Source organism: Geotrypetes seraphini, chromosome 1, assembly GCF_902459505.1.
Source record: "Geotrypetes seraphini chromosome 1, aGeoSer1.1, whole genome shotgun sequence".
Lineage (NCBI taxonomy): Eukaryota > Metazoa > Chordata > Amphibia > Gymnophiona > Dermophiidae > Geotrypetes > Geotrypetes seraphini.
This window is the reverse complement of record NC_047084.1, coordinates 70,355,459-70,377,522: the sequence shown is the minus strand read 5'-3', so window position 1 is coordinate 70,377,522 and position 22,064 is coordinate 70,355,459. Positions and strand designations below refer to the sequence as shown.

Here is a 22,064-nt window from a genome sequence, read left to right as displayed (position 1 = left end):
AGGCTTCTCAGGAGAGGGGGGAGCCGACTTGAGACGTTTGCTTGCTGGAAGTGTGTCGGCTTTGGATTTTTTGCTAGCCATGTTATGTTAGAAATTAGGATAGGAGTTAACAAGGCTGTAGCTGAGAAAAAAATTTCAAAAAAAGCAGAAAGAACGGGCAAAATCTGGAATATAAGCTTAGAAAAGGGTAGGAGCAAGCAGCTCACGCGACCATCCTGTTCAAGTCCAAACTGTTCTACTTTATTAATTGATGGATGAATTCATGTTGTATAATTAATTCATACATTGCTCACGTCTCTTCCCCTATTCCACTTGCTGATGAATTATTGATAACCCTCTTTTAATTATCTTATCTGTGAAGCTTTGCTAAATTGTTTTATATTTTCTATCCTCCAATTCTTATTACCCATCATGAATTGTGTTATCCCCTTTGTTCAATGTTATAACTTTTTTAGCCTACATCTCATGAGTTTTATCCTCCACATGTACAGCTCCAACTTATCAACTGATTGATGAATTCATATTTTTCTTCTAGACACACTCCTTTTGATATTGCCTAACAGTTTTATGTCCCGTTCCTCACCTTGTGTTTTAGGTTTAATCTGGGTAGCTGGTTCTATATCCAGGAGTCTGTCCCCTTCAGACAGCATTTTGATTCAGACACGCCTCCTGGATATCTTATATGTTTAGCATCCAGTAGTATTGTGCTGCACTTGCTCCCTGACCCAGGGTAGCCGCGAATGTTAATGTTACTGTTAATCTCATCTTTTTTATTATTAACATGACATTCTTTTTCTGCTTTGTTACTTGGTTTATCAAATTGATCTTCACATAATGTAACATGTTCATCTGGTTTCACATTCACCATACAAATGTTATTCCTTTTCGCATTCTGAATAAGATATACAGATAGCATTTACCATTGATGGTATTTGACCAAAAATATATCCCCCTCCTTTTTTTTTTTTTTTTTTATATATTATCTTTAATATTATATATAATTTTCTCATGTTTTATGCATTGTATTTTGTACATTTATCAGTTTTTGCTGGTATTTTTTTCTGATCCCGACCCACATATGTTCATACTGTACACTATATTATTTCCGGACTTGGGCAACTCATTCAGTCGACATTTATCATGGTTGGTATCTTAAGAAAACATATGACTTTCAATTTGGATGGTCCTTGTGACTTCCGCTCCACTTGTTTATCAAACTGGTGCTCTCTCCCCTCTTTTCTCTATCCTGGAGAGGACTTCTTTTCCTTCTTCATTTTCATGATTTCCTTCTCTTCTTCATGCCTAATTTACTAGTGTGCGGGACGGACATTCCATGTCATATCCTTTTTGATTTCAACTTTTTCTTCCACTTGTATGTCTTCTCTTAAATTAGTATCATGGAACGTCAACAGTATTAACCAATCTCTCAAATGTAAGAAAATTATAGATTATCTTAAAGCGAAAGATTATGATGTTCTCTTGCTACAGGAGACTCATCTGAATCTCACAGACTGTTCCAAACTTCGTATTCCTGGATATGCTACACATGCATTTTCCCCTGCTTTCCATAAAAAAAGAGGAGTATCCATTTTGGTGAAGACTTCGTTACAAGCTCGCATCTTACATCAATCGTCGGATTCTGAAGGCCGATGGATTGCAATATCAGTTGTTCGGTGACTTATCCTTTTCTATTGTCAACATCTATGCTCCAAACATTGACTCATGGAAACCTTGAGGGACGTATTTCTAGATGTAGCTGATTATCCTTTAATACTTGGCGGGGACTTTAATCTCCCGTTAGACACCAATCTAGATAGGCACTCTCACTCGCAGTTTCGCCCCTCTAAAATGCGATCTGAACTTCACAACGTTATTCAAGATCTTGGCCTTTGTGACCCGTGGAGACTACTCCATCCGGGTGAACGATCCTTCACGTTTTATTCTGCCCCTCATCGTTCTTATTCTAGACTGGACTTCTTCCTTATTTCTAAATCTCTTCTCCCTACGATCCGTGCTGCTATTATTCATCCTATTATTCTTTCGGACCACGCCCCCATTGGGTTACATGTGGAATTACAACATACACGCCCCAATCGAATATGGCGGCTCAATACAGCCATTCTTTTGGACTCTGCTTTCCAAGATAAACTACGAAGCTTTATCACGGAGTTTTTCAATAATAACGTTTCTTCCATCGAATCCTATACCACCATATGGGAAGCTTTTAAAGCGACCCTCAGAGGTGAAGTAATCAGCTTCTCTGCTTGGAAGCGTAGGTCAGATCATTCTAATATGGAATCTTTGGAGAAAGACATCTCTTTATTGGAACGCCAGCAGATTACGAATAATTTTACTCAAATGTCACCGGATTTAGTTCAGAAAAAGGCTGAATATAACATATTATCTCGACTTAGAGCACAACAGGACTTCTTAATATCCAAAGCAGGCACTTACATGTCTGCCAACAAAGCTGGCCGTTCTATGGCCCGTTACTTAGCTAATCATAAGCAAAGATCTAGAGTGGCTGCACTAGTGAGAGAAGATGGTACCTTTGTCACAGATGATAGCTCCATATCCCAACTCTTTACCACTTTTTATAGTGCCTTATACTCGTCGTCCATCAATTCCTCCTCTATTCCTAGTTCTATCTTCTTTCAGGATATCTCCCATCCCTCCTTGGATTGTTCCCAGGCCTCATGTCTTGGGGCTCCTATCACAGAAACCGAGATTCTTGAAGCCATAAAATCCCTCTCCTCACATAAATCTCCAGGGCCCGATGGACTTCCAATGGAATTTTATAAAACTTTCTCTACTGATCTTATCCCTTGGCTGAAACTCCTCTTCGATTATCTGTTCTCCAATCCTGATGATCAAGGTGGCTTCACGGAAGCGCACATTATTGTTTTACCCAAAGCAGGGAGAGACGAAACACGGGTAGCCAATTATCGGCCTATTTCTCTACTCAACACTGACTGTAAGATTCTGGCTAAAGTCTTAGCGTCTCGATTAGATAAGATCTTAGGCAATCTCATTCATCCAGATCAGTTAGGCTTCATGAAAGCTCGTTTCATTGGTGATAATGCACGTACCTTCCATTCTGTTCTAGACATCGCCCATTCTACCACTGAACCAATGATAGCTATTTCCTTGGACGCAGAGAAAGCCTTCGATATGGTGGAGTGGAATCATTTACTTGCGGCTCTCCAATGGTTTGGATGTGGCTCAGACTTTATACAATGGATCAAATTACTATACAATAAGCCTTGTTCTAGACTACGGATCAACGACTCTTTATCTACTCCCATCTCTCTCCGCAGAGGCACTCGACAAGGTTGTCCTTTGTCTCCCCTCTTATTCAACCTAGCTCTTGAACCGTTGCTGCTGGCGATTCGTCAACATCCGCATTTGCTTGGCATTCCTGTGGGTTCCTTACAAATTAAAACCCTAGCTTATGCTGACGATCTGTTGGTGTTTCTTTCAAAACCAGCCTCCTCCATTCCTATTCTTCTCCAAATAGTATCTGACTTTTCGCGCTGCTCTGGTTATCGAATAAACTGGGATAAATCCGAGGTTATGCCTCTCAATGATTCTACTTCATTGGCTGATTGTGGTCCTATCTCATTTCGTTGGGCCAGCTCTTCCTTAAAATACCTTGGTATCCTATTCCATCATGATACTGATACCATGATGTCTATCAATTTAGACGCTTTAACATCCAAGATCGAAACACTGGTGAAGAGGTGGTCTCCTCTTTCCTTGTTGTGGTGGGGACGTCTTGAGGCTATCAAAATGACTATTACACCGACTGTCAACTACTATCTTTCCATGCTCCCTAGATTAGCCCCCAAAGAGTTTTACAAATGTATTGAAGCGAAACTCTCAGCTTACCTCTGGTGCAAGAAAACACCTCGTATTTCCCTAAAAATTCTCAAAGCCTCCAAAGAAAATGGGGGCATGGGCTTTCCGGACTTTTTTCTTTATCATATAGCCTCGTTTATGCGGTATAGTTCATTCTGGACATTGGATCCTAGTTCTTCTGAAGAACTAACTGCCTGGTTTCGAGTTGAACAGCACCTTGTTTGTCCGATCCCATTAACCCACTTGTCTTTCCTTTCTGCTTCTTCATTACCTTGTAAATCTACCACCATATATGCCACCCTCCAAGCGGTTCAGCATTTTGATCGTATTTCCGGATCCGACAGACGCAACACGAACAGTTCTCCTCTCTGGTACAATCCCTCTTTTTGTATTGACAATCGTCCTGTTCACTGGAGATCCTGGATAGACAGGGGGATATGGACTTTAAATCAGGTCATAGATAAGGGTAAACTCCTCTCTTTCGCTCAACTCATGGACAGGTTTGACCTACCTTCAACGGAATGCTATCATTGGGTTCAACTCTCTCACTGTTTACTTAAATGCTCCCCATCCATTTTTTCATATGCCCAAACTTCTCCTTTCATGACACTTTCAAAATTAGCTCTAGAATTAGGTCATACCACGTCTCTTTTCTATAAAGAACTCAGATCACATTTACACCCTAGAGCCAAGAGATCTACGGATATTTGGTCATCCTATTCCACCTAGCAGGGATCCGATCAGGACTGGGACCATTATTTTAGTAAAATAATTCGGCCGACAGCATCCGCCAGTTTATCTCAGTCGCTTTATTTTCTCGTGTACAAAGTTTTTTGGACTCCTCACAAGATGTATATGGCAGGCATTAGAGACTCTAACAGGTGTTGGCATTGTGCTTCGGAGTTAGGGGACCTCCATCATATGATATATGCATGTCCTATTCTTCAGGACTTCTGGACACAAGTATGGCGTCTTATTCAACGTATTCTTCCCATTTCATCCGGGTTCTCTTTTGATATCTTGCTTTACAGGACTTTGGCTGTGTCTGACCCCCTTTCCACCAGTCAACAAGCTCTTCTTAACATTTTAATTGCTTTAACAATTCAAATGATTCTCCATAACTGGAAATCTGCGGATTCGCTTAATATTGTTTTCTGGTGGAATTCTATTCTCATGATTCATTCCTATGAGCTAAAAGCTGCTGAATTTACAAACCGTCTGCAGCGCGTTTCCAAGATATGGGAACCTATTCAACATTACTCTCCTTAATCATTGTCTTTCCTTTAATTTCTCTTGATCTTGCTCATATCTAAACTTCTCTCCCTTTTCTTTTCTATTCACTACCCCAGGTTGGCATGGGATGTCCGCCCCGCATTCTTTCCTCATTACTCATCATTCTTTATTCATATCTCCTTCATTACTAGCTTCCCTCTTCCTTCTTCTATTTGATCTACCTCTTTTTCCTCATCTTCTCTCAATTTCCCTCTCTACTTCCTTTCTCCTCTCCAGGTTCTACAGTGGGTTCTTTTGAGCCTCCAGGTTTTACATATGCTTTTTATTTCCCTCTTTTGTAACAAAATATTATAAATATCTTATTATATGCATTTTGTACTATGTATTTTTCTGATATCTGGATGGTTCGTCTGAACCTCTTTGTTCATTTGTTCATCATTTTTTTTGTTCTTTATGTAACTCTGTTTTGGTTACTAAAACTCAATAAATATATTTGAAATCAAATACTTGAAGAGTATTAACTTAGAACAAAATCTTTTCCAGAGAAAGGAAAATGGTAAAACCAGAGGACATAATTTGAGGTTGAGGGGTGGTAGATTCAAGAGCAATGTTAGGAAATTCTAGTTTACGGAGAGGGTGGTGGATTCCTGGAATGTACTCCCGAGAGAGGTGGTGGAGAGGAAAACGGTGACTAAGTTCAAAGAAGCGTGGGATGAACACAGAGGATCTAGAATCAAAAAATAATATTAAATATTGAACTAAGGCCAGTACTGGGCAGACTTGCACAGTCTGTGTTGGTTCATAGTTAGTCGCGCGCGAGACATCAGCGCGCTGACAATGGAGGGCAGACAATTCTAAGACACCAGCGCGCTGCAGGAAAACTTAGTTTTAAAGAGCTCTGAAGTGGGTGTGAGTGGGGAAACCCCCACTTTACTGCATAGTGTTCGCGCTGCTTTTGGAGGAAGAGTTTGGGGGGTTGGAACCCTCCATTATAGAGAAAACGGAACTTTTTCTGATTTTTTTCTGGAAAAGTTCAGTTTTCTCTATAATGTGGAGGGTTGCACACCCCACACCCCTCCAACGGCAACACGAACAGTATGCAGTAAAGTGCGGGGGGGTTCCCCCCCCCACACCCCCTGTCGGAGTTCTTTAAAACTAAGTTTTCCTGCGGTGCACTTGTGTCTTGTGCTGAATTGTCAGTGCTCGATTGTTGGTGCGCTGGTGTCTGGCGCGCGATTGTCCCGTCACCGTCTGTGTATGTATATGGCTGTTTTGGGGGAGGATGGGCTGGAGAGGGCTTCAATGACTGGGAGGGTGTAGATGGGCTGGAGTAGGTTTTGACGGAGATTTAGGCAGTTGGAACCCAAGTACAGTACCAGGTTGAGCTTTGGATTCTTGCCCAGAAATAGCTAAGAAGAAAAAAAAATTTTTTTTTAAGTTCAATAAGTTTATATTGAAGTTTTTGTAACAAAATATTACTTTCATCATCATCTTCTTAGAAGAAAAAATAAAAAAAATATAAATTGAATTAGGTTGGGCAGGCTGGATGGACCATTCAGGTCTTTATCTGCCGTCATCTACTATGTTAATATGTAGTACAAAATATAGACAGCAGATATAAATTCTCAAAATGGACACATTTTGATCATTAAATTGAAAATAAAATCATTTTTCCTACCTTTGTTAAACTAAACTAAATTAAAACTTAGCTTTATATACCGGGTCTTCAGCCAGAAAGGAGCTCAACTCGGTTAACAGTAACTAAAAAAATGCTTTAAAAAGTAACAATCAGAAAATATTAATATGACTAATTTCCAAAGTGTTTGGCAAATAAAACAGTTTTTAAAGATTTATGAAAAAGTTGAAAAGGACCAGGACCCCATAAATAAGAGGAGGTTCGTTCCATAGTTGAAAAAATTTGAAAACCAAGGATTGACTGAAATTCTTGACTTCTTTGATTCCTTTCACTGAAGAAAGGGAGAGTTTGAATTGTTGGGTGCCTCTTGCATAGGAGAATCTATAAGCACTCCAGAATAAAGGGACAAGAGGGATGAAGATACCATATAAAATTTTAAAAGTAATACATGCACATTTAAAGTGAATCCTGAGATAGACCGGAAGCCAATGAAGGTTTAAAAGCAAAGATTTGTTTTCGTGGGTGATTTCATGAGTCTCTGGTTGCACTTTCTTCTTCTGACTGTGCATCCAATATTTCTTCCCTTCTTTCAGCCTACTGTATGCTTCCTCTCCTCCAGACCTCATTCCCTCCCCCAACTTTTTCTTCCTCTCTCCCTGCCCCGCTCCTCTTTCTTTCTTTCTCGCTGCCCCCTTCTTTCTTTCTGTCTCCCTGCCTCCCTTTCTTTCTTTCTCTCTCAATGCCCCCTTTCTTTTTTTGTCTCCATGTCCCCCCTTTCTTTCTTTCTGTTTACCTTCTTTCTTTCTGTCTCCCTGCCTGCCCCCTTTCTTTCTTCCTGCCCTCCCCCCAAGCCACTGCCGCCACCATCGGGGAACAGGCCCCCAAGCCACCGCCGCCCCAAGCTCTCCCTGCTTTCTGGAAGCATCGGGCCGACCAGCATTCCTGTCCCCGACATCAATTCTGACATCGGAGAGGAAGTTCCGGGCCAGCCAGGCAGCGATTGGCTGGCATGGAACTTCCTCTCTGACATCAGAATTGATGTCGAGGAGAGGAAGGTTGAGCGGCCCTGGTAGATCGCGAGCGATGGGCTTCGCGATAGACTCGCATTGCCTTCGCAATCTACTGATCGATCACGATTGACCTTTTGGGCACCCCTGTGCTAGAGCAAGCTCAGGCCAGTTAGGGCGTGGCTCTAATCCTAAAAAGGCTGCAGATTTGACTATGCTATTAGAGAGGATAAAGCATCTCCCCAAAAAGCAGCTTCCCAGCCTAAGCCAGGGTAATGTGCCAGACCCTATGGAAATAGAGGAGGCAGGTTCTTCTATTGAATTTGCAAATGGAGTTCAAGAAAACGCTGATTCCACCGGAGCTGTTCCAGAATCGATGGGACATGGATTTGGCTACCAGGCATTCCTGAATGCAGAGCTGTGAGTTTTTGGTTTTGAGCTTGTTGAGTTTGGGACATTATACTTTTTGAAAAGACTGTGTTTCTTTTTGCTGCAAACGTGCTGTTTTCTTTTGGAGAATATTTTGTGCTTTGCATTTGCTGACTGAACTGTTTGGATGAGGAAACCTGAGTTAAGGACACTACATGTAAAACCCTAGCTGGGTTTTGGGGGTTTTTTGGACTTTGTGTGGGGTTTGGGCACTAGTCAGTGTCTGGAAGAGAAATTGAGGGATTTTTTTCTCTGAGTTTTCTCTTGTGAGTCCAAGCCAGTAGGAAGCTGAAGTTTGCCCATAAGGTTACCATTTATTTTTTTCCTCAAAAGGGGACACCTACTAATTTCAGACCTGCCCCCAATCCCGCCCTAGCCCCACCCCTATCTGCCCACAATTTCTTCCATTCATTTTTCATGTACACACAATATCTTATTAATTCATAATGGTAACCATAAAATTTTAAAAAACAAAAAGCACACTGTATGCAGAGAAAATGTTAATTATCTTTTTCTATAATTATTTCTATTAAATTTCAAATTTTCATGATAAATCATAAATATAATAACTGTACAACGGACATTATAACCCCACAAATTTTTAAAAGGTAAAGAAAAAGATGAGTGCCTTATGGGCTTGCCTTCCTTTTCCAATGATGTACTAGAAAAAACAACCACTTTATTCGCTAAAAATGTAGTTAATTGTGACGCTTTAAAAATATATATTTAATTCCCTGAAGATTAATCAAACATTTACAGGGGAATCTGAGAGTAACCCCTCTTCTATTAAACTACACTAGCGTTTTTAGCGCAGGGAGCCACACTGAATGGCCCGCGCTGCTCCCAACGCTCATAGCAACTCTAGCAACTAGCGTGGTTTAGTAGAAGAGGCCCTAAAAGTTGCCCCCAACTTTATGACCTGGGGTCGTAGAAGGAAAAATTGCTTCCACTTTTTTTGGGTAATCCTCGACACATCCAGAAACATTCCAGTTTTTCTATTTATAAACAATTTATTCCGATATTTAAAGAACATTTGTAACAGCGATTCTCTATCTAAATCCAATGTGAACTGGACAAAAAGTGTGGCCAAGGTCACCACTTCATCTCAGATTTTTCCCAAAAGTTTGTTAAATCCAAACTATCCATTGAGAAATCTTGCTGACCCTTCTCTGATTTCTTCTTACCAAATGGTATATAATAGATTTTAGATATTGGTGGGTAAGAAGACTCTGAAACCTTCAAAATTTCAGACAAATACCGTGTTTCCCCGAAAATAAGACAGTGTCTTATATTAATCTTAGGCCCCAAAAAGGCACTAGGTCTTATTTTCGGGGTATGTACATGATCATCTCTCCCTTTCTCTCCTTCACCCCACATGTGCAGTAGCTTTTCTCCCCTCCCTACCATCCCTTGTGCAGCAGGACCCTTGCCCAGTTTCCCTTTCTCCCATCCCAATGACCAGACAACAAAAGGTAGAAAAAATAATTTTATTTTCTGTTTTGTGATTACAATATGTCAGATTTGAAACGTATATCATAGAAACATAGAAAATGACGGCAGAAAAGGGCCATAGCCCATCAAGTCTGCCCACCTAACAGACCCATCCACCTAGGCTTATTTTCCTAGAGATCCCACTCCTAACGACCCTACTCCTTAACTCCACCCCCTTAGGGATCCCACATGGTCATCCCATTTCCTCTTAAAATCCGGCACACTGTTGGCCTCGATCACCTGCAACGGAAGCCCGTTCTAATGATCAACCACTCTTTCGGTGAAGAAATACTTCCTGGTGTCGCTTTCGCCCACTACTTATGAGGAATTTAGGAAACGTCTGAAAACACACCTGTTCCTAGAGTATCTAAACAACTGATCCTCTCTTCTCTCTCCCCTCTATAGCGATTAACTTGTTCTATTGATCACTCTCTCCTCAAAAATGGATTTCCTGTCCTATTAACCCTCTTTCTTCCTCCCCTCTTAAAGTCAATCAATATTTACCTTTGCTTAATCTTTGTAAACCGCATAGAACTTCACGGTATTGCGGTATATAAGCTGTTATTATTATTATTATTATTTCTTCACCTGCCAGAGCTTTTGTTAGACCACAAACGTGAACTAGGATTTAACAGAAAGAGGAAAAGTCTTTTTTGTTTGTTTATTTTGTTTACACCACAGCGCCAGTGTGGTTAGGAGAAGGCAAAGGGGGTGAAGAGGCTATAAAATAAACCCACCAGGATGTTTGAAAAAAAAAACACCCAATTGGGCAGGAAAATCGAATCGAATTGAAAAATCGATTCAGTAGGCTGAATCGAATCGATTCAGCCTACTGGTTTTTTCTCAGGTTTTTTCTCCCTATATGCATGACCTTGCATTTCCCTACATTGAATTTCATCTGCCATTTATTCGCCCAAACAAACTGGAGGAGTGGGCGAATAAATGGCAGATGAAATTCAATGTAGGGAAATGCAAGGTCATGCATATAGGGAGAAAAAACCTGATGTTCAGCTACCAAATGGGGGGATTAGTATTAGAGGGAAGTAACCTTGAAAGAGATTTGGGTGTATTGGTGGATACAACAATGAAGTCAACGGCGCAATGCGCAGCAGCCGCGAAGAAGGCAAACAGAATGTTGGGTATTATTAAAAATGGTATTATGACCAGAACAAAAGAAGTCATCCTGCCGTTGTATCGGGCAATGGTGCGCCCGCACCTGGAGTACTGTGTTCAGTATTGGTCACCGTACCTCAAGAAGGATATGGCAATACTTGAGAGGGTCCAGAGAAGAGCGACACGAATGATTAAGGGCATGGAAAACCTTTCATACACTGAAAGACTGGAGAGGCTAGAGCTCTTCTCCTTGGAAAAGCGGAGACTCAGAGGAGACATGATAGAAACCTACAAGATCATGAAGGGCATAGAGAAAGTAGAGAGAGATAGATTCTTCAAATTTTCAAAACATAAAAGAACAAGAGGGCATTCGGAAAAATTGGAAGGGGATAGATTCAAAACAAATGCTAGGAAGTTTTTCTTTACTCAGCGGGTGGTGGATACCTGGAATGCGCTTCCAGAGGACGTAATAGGGCAGAGTACGGTAATGGGGTTTAAGAAAGGATTGGACAATTTTCTGTTGAAAAAGGGGATAGAGGGGTATAGATAGAGGATTGCTGCACAGGTCCTGGACCTGTTGGGCCGCCGCGTGAGCGGACTGCTGGGCGCGATGGACCTCGGGTCTGACCCGGCAGAGGCATTGCTTATGTTCTTATGTTCTTATGAAATTTTTTTTCCTGAATCGGGCAGCACTAGTAAGTAGAGCTCGCAGCAGGTTCTGATGGGAGGGAGGGAAGGGAAACTGCCGGCGAATCCCGGGACTAGGACTTATTTTGGGGGTAGGGCTTCCTTGAAAATCCTGCTAGGCTTATTTTTGGGGTAGGTCTTATTTTCAGGGAAACACGGTATCTATTGAACATATCAAGAGGTGTAATAGAAATTGCTTTAGGAAAATTGATTAGTCTGAGGTTTTGTCTTCTAGATATCTCTAATTTAAAGTTGGCATTGATTTTGTAGTGTCTCAATTTTAGTCTCTTGAACTGTATGATTTACTTCCAGTTTTTCCACTCTGTCTTTTAATTTAGAAGAGTCAGAAAATACTCCAGCGCAATAGGAAGTTAAAATTTGAATCTGGGTGCCCAAAGATACTTGTAATGAGGAAATGGCTTCCCAAATAGAATCCAGGTCAATCGTTGGTGGTTTTAACTAGGGTTGGAATCATTAAAATTAATTCTAAATCAGATAATTTCACAGTACCTTGATGCAAATTGAGATGAAGTGGGTCCTTCGTTTCCCACGTTGTCTTCAAGTCTTCACTGGATCGCAGCTGAGTTGATGAATCAGCCTGCGATGCCTGTGCCACAGAGCCATCTCTCTCTCCACGGTCTGCAGGCTGAGCTGTGCTGCTCTCCTCTTTCCCTGCGTTGATCTGGAGCTCTTCGTTCTTCTGGGGAGAAGCTGATTGCCTCGAGGGAGGACATGGAATCCTCCATTTGGTTCCTGCCTCCATCTAAGGACTTTTCAGCCATTACAAATGGTAGCCCCCGCTCCACAAAAGCATCCATTGGAACGGACAAATGCTGAGCCGACCTGGGTTCAGCTAGATAGATCTGGGTCTTAGCCTTCCTCTTAACCATTGAGCAGGTAAAAATTTTTCTGTGGTGTCCTGTGGAGTGCTTCAGGCAGCCATCTTGTTCAGTCTCTGCCCCTCCCTGAAAGGCGAAAAAATGTTAATTATCATTTATATTTGTTTTATTTTTCAAAGAGGTCAAGGCAGATGATTTTAAAATATGTAATGTCACCTCAGTAACAACTATAGAAAAACAGACAAATATAATGCAAAATATAGACAGCAGATATAAATTCTCAAAACTGACACATCTTGATCACTGAATTGAAAATAAAATCTTTTTTCCTACCTTTGTTGTCTGGTGATTTCATGAGTCTCTGGTTGCACTTCCTCCTGACTGCATCCAATATTACTTTCTTTCTGCACTCAGGACACATTATTGGAGTCATCTAGTGCGTTTAGCAAAGAAATTATATTTAAATCAAAACATGTTATCATCAGGAACAGGCTAATAGCAGGATTTCTTACCATTTACTTTGGTAATTAACATTGCTTTAAGAACTGCAACTTGCAACTGTGTTCAGAACTTTGTAAAGATTCACAAAACTTTCAAGAAAACACATATTTCTTCATAGTTCTTATATATTAATGAAAAGAACAGGAATGAACATGTGACAAAAAATAATTTATGTCGTCTTATATTTGTCTGCAGAACAATTTTGCTTAAGTATATTTGGTGTTGGTTTCAAATAAGAATGAAATTCTTGGCAGGATTACTTACAGTTTACTTTGGTAATTAACATTGCTTTAAGAACTGCGACATGCAACTGTTTTTTCACTCGTCCACAACTTATTCATAAGAGAAACCCTTTCTACGGGTGCATTAGTGCCGGGCAGACATAAAATATGTTCAATAATTATATGAAAGTTTGTATGATTCAAATTATTGGTGTGAAAGTGTTTGAACAATTCCACCCAACAACTTTCGGTTGAAACACTCCCAGTGTTCCATTCTGTCACTTTTTGTAGTGTAATGTAGTTAGAAATAAGTGAATACTCATTAAATACTTCTGTATCTTGGTTACAATTAAGAAATCCCTTTTCAATCAATACATTCATTACACTTTGAATTTCTTCCCAAGTAGGTATTTTGGTTAAATTTGACCATTCAAATATTTTTAACTCTTCACAGAACCAAGTCCACTGCTCCAGATATTCTTTGCTTATTTTATAGAACTCAGCAGCTGTAGTTTTAATATATTCTTCTTCAACACCACTGCAGCCATTTTCTTGCAATTTTGCCATTAAATTACGAATGGAGTGGGGAAGAAACAGAGTACTTTGTTTCAAGGCCAAATTGTCTTTAAGTTGATTTATTTCCTTCATGGCATCAATTTGCAGATATACTCTAACCCTCGATCTTTAACACAGCTTGATGGAATGTTGCTGACTGTGCATGCATAAAAAAAGCCATAATTCAGAGCTAGGATTTTCAAAAAAAGTTTTCAATATGTTTGGACATTTATCAATACTCATAAAGTAGTTTTTTAATGACTTGTAGAGTTTCAAAACTCTTTCAATAGCTGGCATAAGCGCAAGCCACCTAGTTTTACTATAGCCTAGTAATTTTTGATATTCTGTGTCAACTTCGTTACAAAATTATTTCAGAGTTTCCACGCGAACACTATAGATATAAAAATGTGAATATATTTTCACAATAACGCATTCAAAGTCTACAGGTAGACAATCTGCGGCAGTTTTAATTGCGTTAGGAATTGGATGTGGAGGTCACATAATTCACATCAATGTTCTTCCAAGGAATAAATTTAATTTTGCATAAACATTGTTGACACCTCGTCTTTTCAATCTGCCAAAATTGCAGTTAGTATTATCTCCACAAAATGCCACGATTTTTGAAGTCAAATTAATTTCTGTCAATACTTCTATTAGATAATTGACAATAACGTCTGATGTTTCGCCCGGTTGGTCTTGAAATTCTAAAAGTTTGACTTGTGTGCCTTCGTACGGTAAAAAGAAGCGAACTAAAACAGGGAGTATTTTTGTGGACCCGTGGTTTGAAGCATCGGTTAATATAGAAACACAGTTGCATTCGCTGAGGTGATCTTTTAATTTGCCTATTACTATTGGCGCTAACACATTTACAACAATAGCTTCTGTTTTCATACGAGAACATCTAAATTTCTGTTCAAAGCATGATTGAATTAACTTAGAAGCACAATCGTTTGAGCGAAAACTGTGGTTCTCTTGCACCGTATGATAAGCCCAGGCGCCTTCCGTCGCAGCAACTTCAAGATCTTTCGAAGTTGGTGAATCCATTTTCTTAAAAAAATTAAGCATCGAAGAACTTGAAGCGGCTGCAATATCAGAATTTTTATGTTTTTCTGATCTTAAATGTTGCTCAATATCGCTACCACCTCCGTGGGCTACGCTAAATTCTGTACAACACTTATCACATCTGACGTCCGATGGAGTACTTCCTTGCTGCTTTATAAACGGGTACTTAGCTTGTAAGTTAACATTAAAAGTGCACTTGCATTTAGGCCAGAGGTGTCTAACCTTTTGGCTTCCCTGGGCCGTATTGGCCGAAAAAAATGTTTCTGGGGCCGCACAAACGTGCAAACACTGCAGCAGGACAGAGGAGGGAACCGGCAAGACGGTAAACACCTGGGGGCAGCAGAGGAAAACACTGCATTGCCCTTGACCAGGGCCGCACAAAATACTTCACAGGGCCACATGCGGTCCTCGGGCCGCAGGTTGGACACCCCTGATTTAGGCATTGTTAAAATGAAGGGTGATCTAAACTGTATATGAAAGAACAGTTTGTTTAGCTCTTATACTGACAACTGACTCTGAATAAACTGGAGGAAATGTTTTTTCACTCAGAGAATAGTTAAGCTCTGGAACGCAATGCCAGAGGATGTGGTAACAGCAGATAGCGTAGCTGGTTTTAAGAAAGGTTTGGACAAGTCCCTGGAGGAAAAGTCCATAGGCTGTTGTTGAGAAAGACACGGGGAAGTCACTGCTTGCCCTGGATCAGTAGCATGGAATGTTGCTACTCTGGGGGATTCCGTAATCTTGCTATTCTTTGAGATTCTACCTGGAATCTTGATACTCTTTGGGATTCTGGAATGTTGCTACTCTTTGGATTTTGGCCAGATAATAGTGACCTGGATTGGCCACCAAGAAAACGGGCTACTGGGCTTGATGGACCATTGGTCTGACCCAGTAAGGCTATTCTTATGTTCAAGTTAATTTTTCTCTGCAGGCTGATATTTATCTGTCTGCTGAGTTGGAAAAAATCAAATAAAGAAGAGCACTTATCTTTTAGCCCGACAGCTGCCCAGCCATTTCACTGCTAAGTTTCTTCAGGGTTTATGTCTCTTCAAAATCACTTCTGCCCTAAACCAAACATGAACTGCATTAATAATTACATTGGTGAAATCACAACAAAACACACTTAATGCGTAATTGCATTGTATAAATCTTGCCCAAAAGTAATTTCTCAAGACTTCCCTCGCCTGAAGACTCAGATCCTCCTGCTCCCCCCAAACAAGAACTTACAGTGATCCCCAACAAAAATCCCTCTGTGCAAGTCCTCCATCATGTCCCCAAACTGTAACACCACCTGTAACTCTTACCTTCCCCCATTACTAAGGGCTAGATTCACTAAAGCTCACCAATCTGGACACAGTTGGGCTGTTGGATCTGTACCCCCGGCCCTCCCCAACTACCATCACCTGCTCCATCAGGGGAGCGGAAGATCCTCCGCGCGGCCTGGTCTCCCTCACCTCAGCAATGACTGGGACCACGGCTCCCGCTCTATTGACCACCAAACAGCACCCTTTGTCCCTTTCTATTCCTTCCCTCCCATGTCCTGAGTTTGTGTCCCCTCCCCCTCACTGCTTTCCAGCATTTCTTGTCCCCTGCCTTGTTAAACTGCTCATTTGTCTCCAGCAGCACTCCCGCATCACTATATCCGATATCCGCACCCCCACCCCCTCTGTTCCATCTCCACCACCATATTTTAAAGAAATCATATCGGCCTTCTGCCCCTCTCTGCCTTCCAGCATTTGTCCCCAGCAGCACTCCCCACATCACTATGTCTGATATCCGCAGCCCCACCCCCTCTGTTCCATCTCCACCATCATATTTTAAAGAAACCATCTCGGCCTTCTGCCCCTCTCTGCCTTCCAACATTTGTCCCCAGCAGCTCTCCCCGCATCACTATGTCTGATATCCGCAGCCCCACCCCCTCTGTTCCATCTCCACCACCATATTTTAAAGAAATCATATCGGCCTTCTGCCCCTCTCTGCCTTCCAGCATTTGTCCCCAGCAGCACTCCCGCAATCACTATGTCCGATATCCGCACCCCCACCCCCTCTGTTCCATCTCCACCACCATATTTTAAAGAAATCATATCGACCTTCTGCCCCTCTCTGCCTTCCAACATTTGTCCCCAGCAGCTCTCCCCACATCACTATGTCTGATATCCGCAGCCCCACCCCCTCTGTTCCATCTCCACCACCATATTTTAAAGAAATCATATCGACCTTCTGCCCCTCTCTGCCTTCCAACATTTGTCCCCAGCAGCTCTCCCCACATCACTATGTCTGATATCCGCAGCCCCACCCCCTCTGTTCCATCTCCACCACCATATTTTAAAGAAATCATATCGACCTTCTGCCCCTCTCTGCCTTCCAGCATTTGTCCCCAGCAGCACTCCCGCAATCACTATGTCTGATATCCGCAGCCCCACCCCCTCTGTTCCATCTCCACCACCATATTTTAAAGAAATCATCTCGGTCTTCTGCCCCTCTCTGCCTTCCAGCATTTGTCCCCAGCAGCACTCCCTGGGGATATTGGACATAGTGATGTGGGGAGTGCTGCTAGGGGACAAATGCTGGAAGGCAGAGAGGGGCAGAAGGCTGAAATGATTATTTTTATCATGAAATGAAAATACAAAGAAAATATACAATAATCCTTAAACAAATATGGAACAGAGGGGGTGGGGGTGGGATATTATATCCCCCCACCCCCTCTGTTCCATCTCCACCACCATATGAAAAAAAAAGTCATCTAGGCCTTCTGCCCCTCCCTGCTCAGCTTTTTAGCATTTGTCCCCGGCCTTTACTTACTTTTTTAACTGCTGCTGCTGGTCCTCTTTCAATTGTTCATGCAGCTTCAATTGCTCCTTAGTACCCAGCACTCCCTTCAAGGGCCCAAGGTGGTTTGGCGTTTGGACGGCACAGGATGGATGGGCTGGCACAGATCGGCTCGGCAGAAGACGACGAGCCAGCTACCCTACACGTGGCTGACCCACTAGCGTTTCTTCGACGTGAACTCTGACGTCGGAGAGAAAGTTTCTGGGCCAGCCACATACAAAAGAGAGTGCTGCTCCAAGGGGCAGGACGAGGCAGAGCAGCGAATCGGCAGCATCAGGGGCAGGATCGCCATGGCGGCGGGTTTGAGCCAGGACGCAAATCGGCAGCACAGGGCAGCAAACTCTCGAAAACTACAAGAACGAGAAGGCATTCGGAAAAATTAAGAGGGGACAGATTCAGAACCAATGCTAGGAAGTTCTTCTTCACCCAAAGGGTGGTGGACACCTGGAATGTGCTTCCAGAGGGTGTGATAGGACAAAGTACGCTATTAGGTTTCAAGAAGGGATTAGATGATTTCCTGAAGGAAAAGGGGATTGAAGGGTATAGATAGAGAATTACTGTACAGGTCCTAGGCCTGATGGGCCGCCGCATGAGCAGACTGCAGGGCGCGATGGACCTCTGGTCTGACCCAGCAGAGGCATTTCTTATGTTCTTATGTTTTTATATGTCTCTCTAGCTATAAATTACAATATTATTGTTAAGACTTAGCCAAAAGGAAAGATTTATAAACTATAAAGAGTTTTACCTCATGCAAAATTGTCATTTCTTTAATAAGATGTTAACTGTTTTTTTTCTGAGGCCCTCCAAGTACCTACAAATCCAAAATGTGGCCCTGCAAAGGGTTTGAGTTTGAGACTACTGATATAAACCATTCACTCTGTCTCAATGCCTTTTTGCCCAAATTAAATATCCTGTTAGCAGACTGTAAAAATCAGGTAAGTACCCATGTCTTGGCCAGCAATAATATCCAGCTCAAAAAAACAAGGAACTCAAAATACAAAGCATACTTTGAAAAAAAAAAAAACAAAACCCCAAACACCAGCTGCCTCACTGCTACTCACTTTTTCATTTAAGTTCCATAAACTCTTCTTGGTCCTCTGAAGTAGGGTAGACTGAAGTAGGGTAGGCTTTCTGGATTTCCATTTCCATAAAATTCTCTGGAACCTGAAAGTTAGAAGTAGGGCAACTTTCCTCTACCTCCTGCATGGGCCAATCTAAAACCTCAGAGTCTGCCTGCTCTCGCCAAGGCTCCTGCCTTGCTTCATCCTGCTAGAGTGATTTTGCCATGTCACTCTCCACTCCCCTTCCTGCCTTTAACCAGCCCAAAGCCATTCCCCTTCAGCCTGTAGAGGGGAATGGGCTTTGGTTTCACTGCAGGCTGCCTCAGCCTAAGCTTCCTCTTTCTGCTTTGCCTTAATTTTATGGGGACAGCCACCTTGGCTTTAGCTACCCAGCTGAAATACTAACAGGGTGCAAATGCTTTGATTCCGCCTGCTCCAGATTACCACTGCTTTTATAACATGGACAACGGAGGTCAGACTCAAGTTGGTCACTAGAGCTGATCTGGTCAGCTCTTCTGCATAGGATCTTGGCAGTTCTAGGTGCAAATCCAGCACGGGTGCTTGGTTTGTCACACAGCTCATCCAGATGTGGCTTGTTTTCTATGACTTAGGCCTCTGTTGCGCCTTCCTTCTCCGACCTGGATTCTTAATCTAGTTCTCCGTTCTTTGGCTCATCCACTATATGAGCCTCTGGAGCAAGTGTCCCTTATGGATCTCACAATTAAGACGGTCTTCCTGGGGCTATTACCTCAGCTCATAGGGTTTCAGAGCTTCAGGCTCTCTCTAGCAGGGATTCTTTTCTGCATATTATGGATTCCGTTGTGATTCTGCATACTGTTCCTTTCATTCTTCCAAAAGTGGTTTCTGCTTTCCATGTGAGTCAGGAAGTCCGGCTTCCAACTTTTGCTGCCTCTGGTTTGAGGGAGTAGGACCAGGTGTTGCAGGCCTTGGATGTGCACAGGATTATGTTGCGGTATCTGGAGTTCGCCAACGAGTTTCACCTTCCTGACCACCTGTTTGTTCTGGTTGTGTTCTGCCCACAAAGGTAAGCTTGCTTCTAAGGCCACCATTTCCAGGTGGATCCATATGGCTATTTCCACGGCTTATGTGGCAGCTGGAAAGATGCCCCCCCCCCCCTCAATGGTGCAGACTCATTCTACCAGAGCTGTTTCGTCCTCTTGGGCAGAGTCGTCAGCTGTTTCTCTGGATGAGATGTGCAGGATCGATGTGGCAGCCAAGCAGAATGCTGCTTTTGGTGCCTCTGTTGTGGCAAGGGTTACCAGCTGTCTGGATTTCCCTGGACATGCCCTTCTTTTCAAGGATATGTCTGGGGGTCCAGACAGCTTTTAAAAAACCCAGCACTTTGTCCGGGTTTTGAAAAGCTACCCGTCAAAATCACATCAGGAAGGGGCACCCGCACATGTGTGGATGTAACACGGTAATGTCATTGTATCGCGTCTGCGCATGTATGGATGCCATCAGGGGGCAGGGCTTGATGCGGAACAGGGCGTGACACAGGTGGAATAAGGCGGAACTGGGTGGGCCTGGGGGCATGGCCATGGGTAAGGATTTTTCTTCTGAGGCAGCAGGCTCATCAATCCCACCCTGATTTTTTGGCACTGCTCTGTTATGTTTCACTGGTCCCAGAATAAAGTGGGATAGTACAAGAACGAAAGATTAGGTTCTTACCTTTGCTAATCTTCTTTCTTGTAAATCGACACTTTATTCCAGGAACCCACCCTATATCTTGCTAATTCGCTGATCATCTGCTTTTACAAGTACAATAAAACCTTGGTTTGCGAGCATAATTCGTTCCAGAAGCATGCTTGTAATCCAAAGCACTCATATATCAAAGCGAATTTCCCCTTAGGAAATAATGGAAACTCAGACAATTCGTTCCACTACCCAAAAACTTTAATGCAAAATACTATACGTACTTGTATTGCAAGACCTTACTCATTTAGAACAGTCACTACACTATTGCAGTGTCAGAGAGAGAAGAACCATCGGCTCAGTTGTGATGTGTGTATACTGTATGTACTTGTGTTGTAAGATTGCTTGTATATCAAGTTAAAATTTAATAAAATGTTTTGCTTATCTTGCAAAACTTGCAATCCAAGGTTTTACTGTACTGGTAAGCTGGATTTCTGTTTTCTGACCAGCCTTTATAAGAGTGCCATCGGAACGAGTTTAGCATTTAGTTTGGACGTGTCCCTGGTTCAGGCGCCCCCTTCTGATAGTGTGGGCTGTGTCTTCCTAGAACACTGTTTTGTCCTTCAGTTATCTAATGTTTCATAACCTTTTTTCTTATTTTTCATTGTTGCTGTTTTGCTTTTGTTGAAATGAGCAAAATTGACTTACTTGCCGGGAAGTTTTCCTGTTCCCTCTCTCTTGTTATTATCCTCTACAGATGTTCCTGGTTGCTTTAAGACTGACTGAGGTTGCAGAGACAGTGATGAGATAGGAGGGGGAGAGGTTTAAGTCTCTGAAGTTTGAGGCTTCCTACAAAGTCCTGGCAGGTAGACAGAAATAACCCACTGGTCCTGGAATAAAGTGTGGATTTACAAGAAAAAAGATTAACAAAGATAAGAACCTAATCTTTCGTTGTGTGTGGTACAATTAATTAATGAATTTAGAAATGGTAAATAATTATTTCTGTGCTTTTTCAGAATTAAGTTCAATGATTTCTTGAAGCGTCCTGACCATAAGCAGGAGTTTGTTTCTCAATGGCAAAATGATTACAACTCCATTCCAGAGGATTTAATGGAAGATGAGGAAACAAAAGCAGAGCTACATCAACGAGTATATGTATGTACTATATAGGGGCAACTTGATTAAGTATACTAAAAGTTAGGTGCGTTGAGCGCAAATTTTATAATGACATCTATGCACCCAGATTCCATTATAGAATACTAGCAGAACACTCCTCCTGCACCAGGCATCCCGAGCCACTGTCCCCCCCAAACCCAAAATAATGGCAGGAGGGATGCCCAATCCCTCCTGCCCTGAAGAACACCCCCATACCATGCCCCCTCCTGCACCAGGCACTCCCAAACCACTGCCCCCTGAACCCCCACCAAAATGGCACTGGATACACCCCACCCTCCCTAAACATCCCTGAACCTTCCCTGTACTTTTTTAAAAGTTGGAAGCAGGAAGCCCACTTTTAGGCTCCTGCTTCAGGCTGCCAGTCCTAAATGATAGGCCTTCCTCTCCCCAGTGCATCATGTGATGTGAGTCAATCAGGCCTTAGGCCCCTCTCTCTGTATCCAGGATTAACTGTACCATCAATTTGATAAATGATCCTGGATGCTAACTGCGAGTCAAGTTTTTCAGTGATGGCCCCAAGACTTTGAAACTCGTTACCAATTTATCTTAGATTGGAAAAATATCTTAAAGTCTTCAAGTCACAGCCGAAGGCTCATTATTTCAGAAAGGTTTTTACTGGGGAATCCCTACAGACGCTTCCTATCCAAGAATAAACTAAACAAAAGCAACTTAATCACCTTAACCTCATGTGTTTTTCTTTTCTTTTATTCATT

General features: G+C 42.2%; 1 protein-coding gene across 1 annotated transcript in view; it reads left to right on the top strand.

The window, feature by feature from the left end:
• Positions 1-22,064, top strand: part of SPEF2 (sperm flagellar 2) — a 544,154-nt gene that overhangs the window by 366,841 nt on the left and 155,249 nt on the right. The window contains exon 20 of the mRNA XM_033932867.1: positions 21,192-21,330. Coding sequence (XP_033788758.1) covers positions 21,192-21,330 — 139 coding nt within the window. The remainder of the gene's footprint in view (positions 1-21,191; positions 21,331-22,064) is intronic.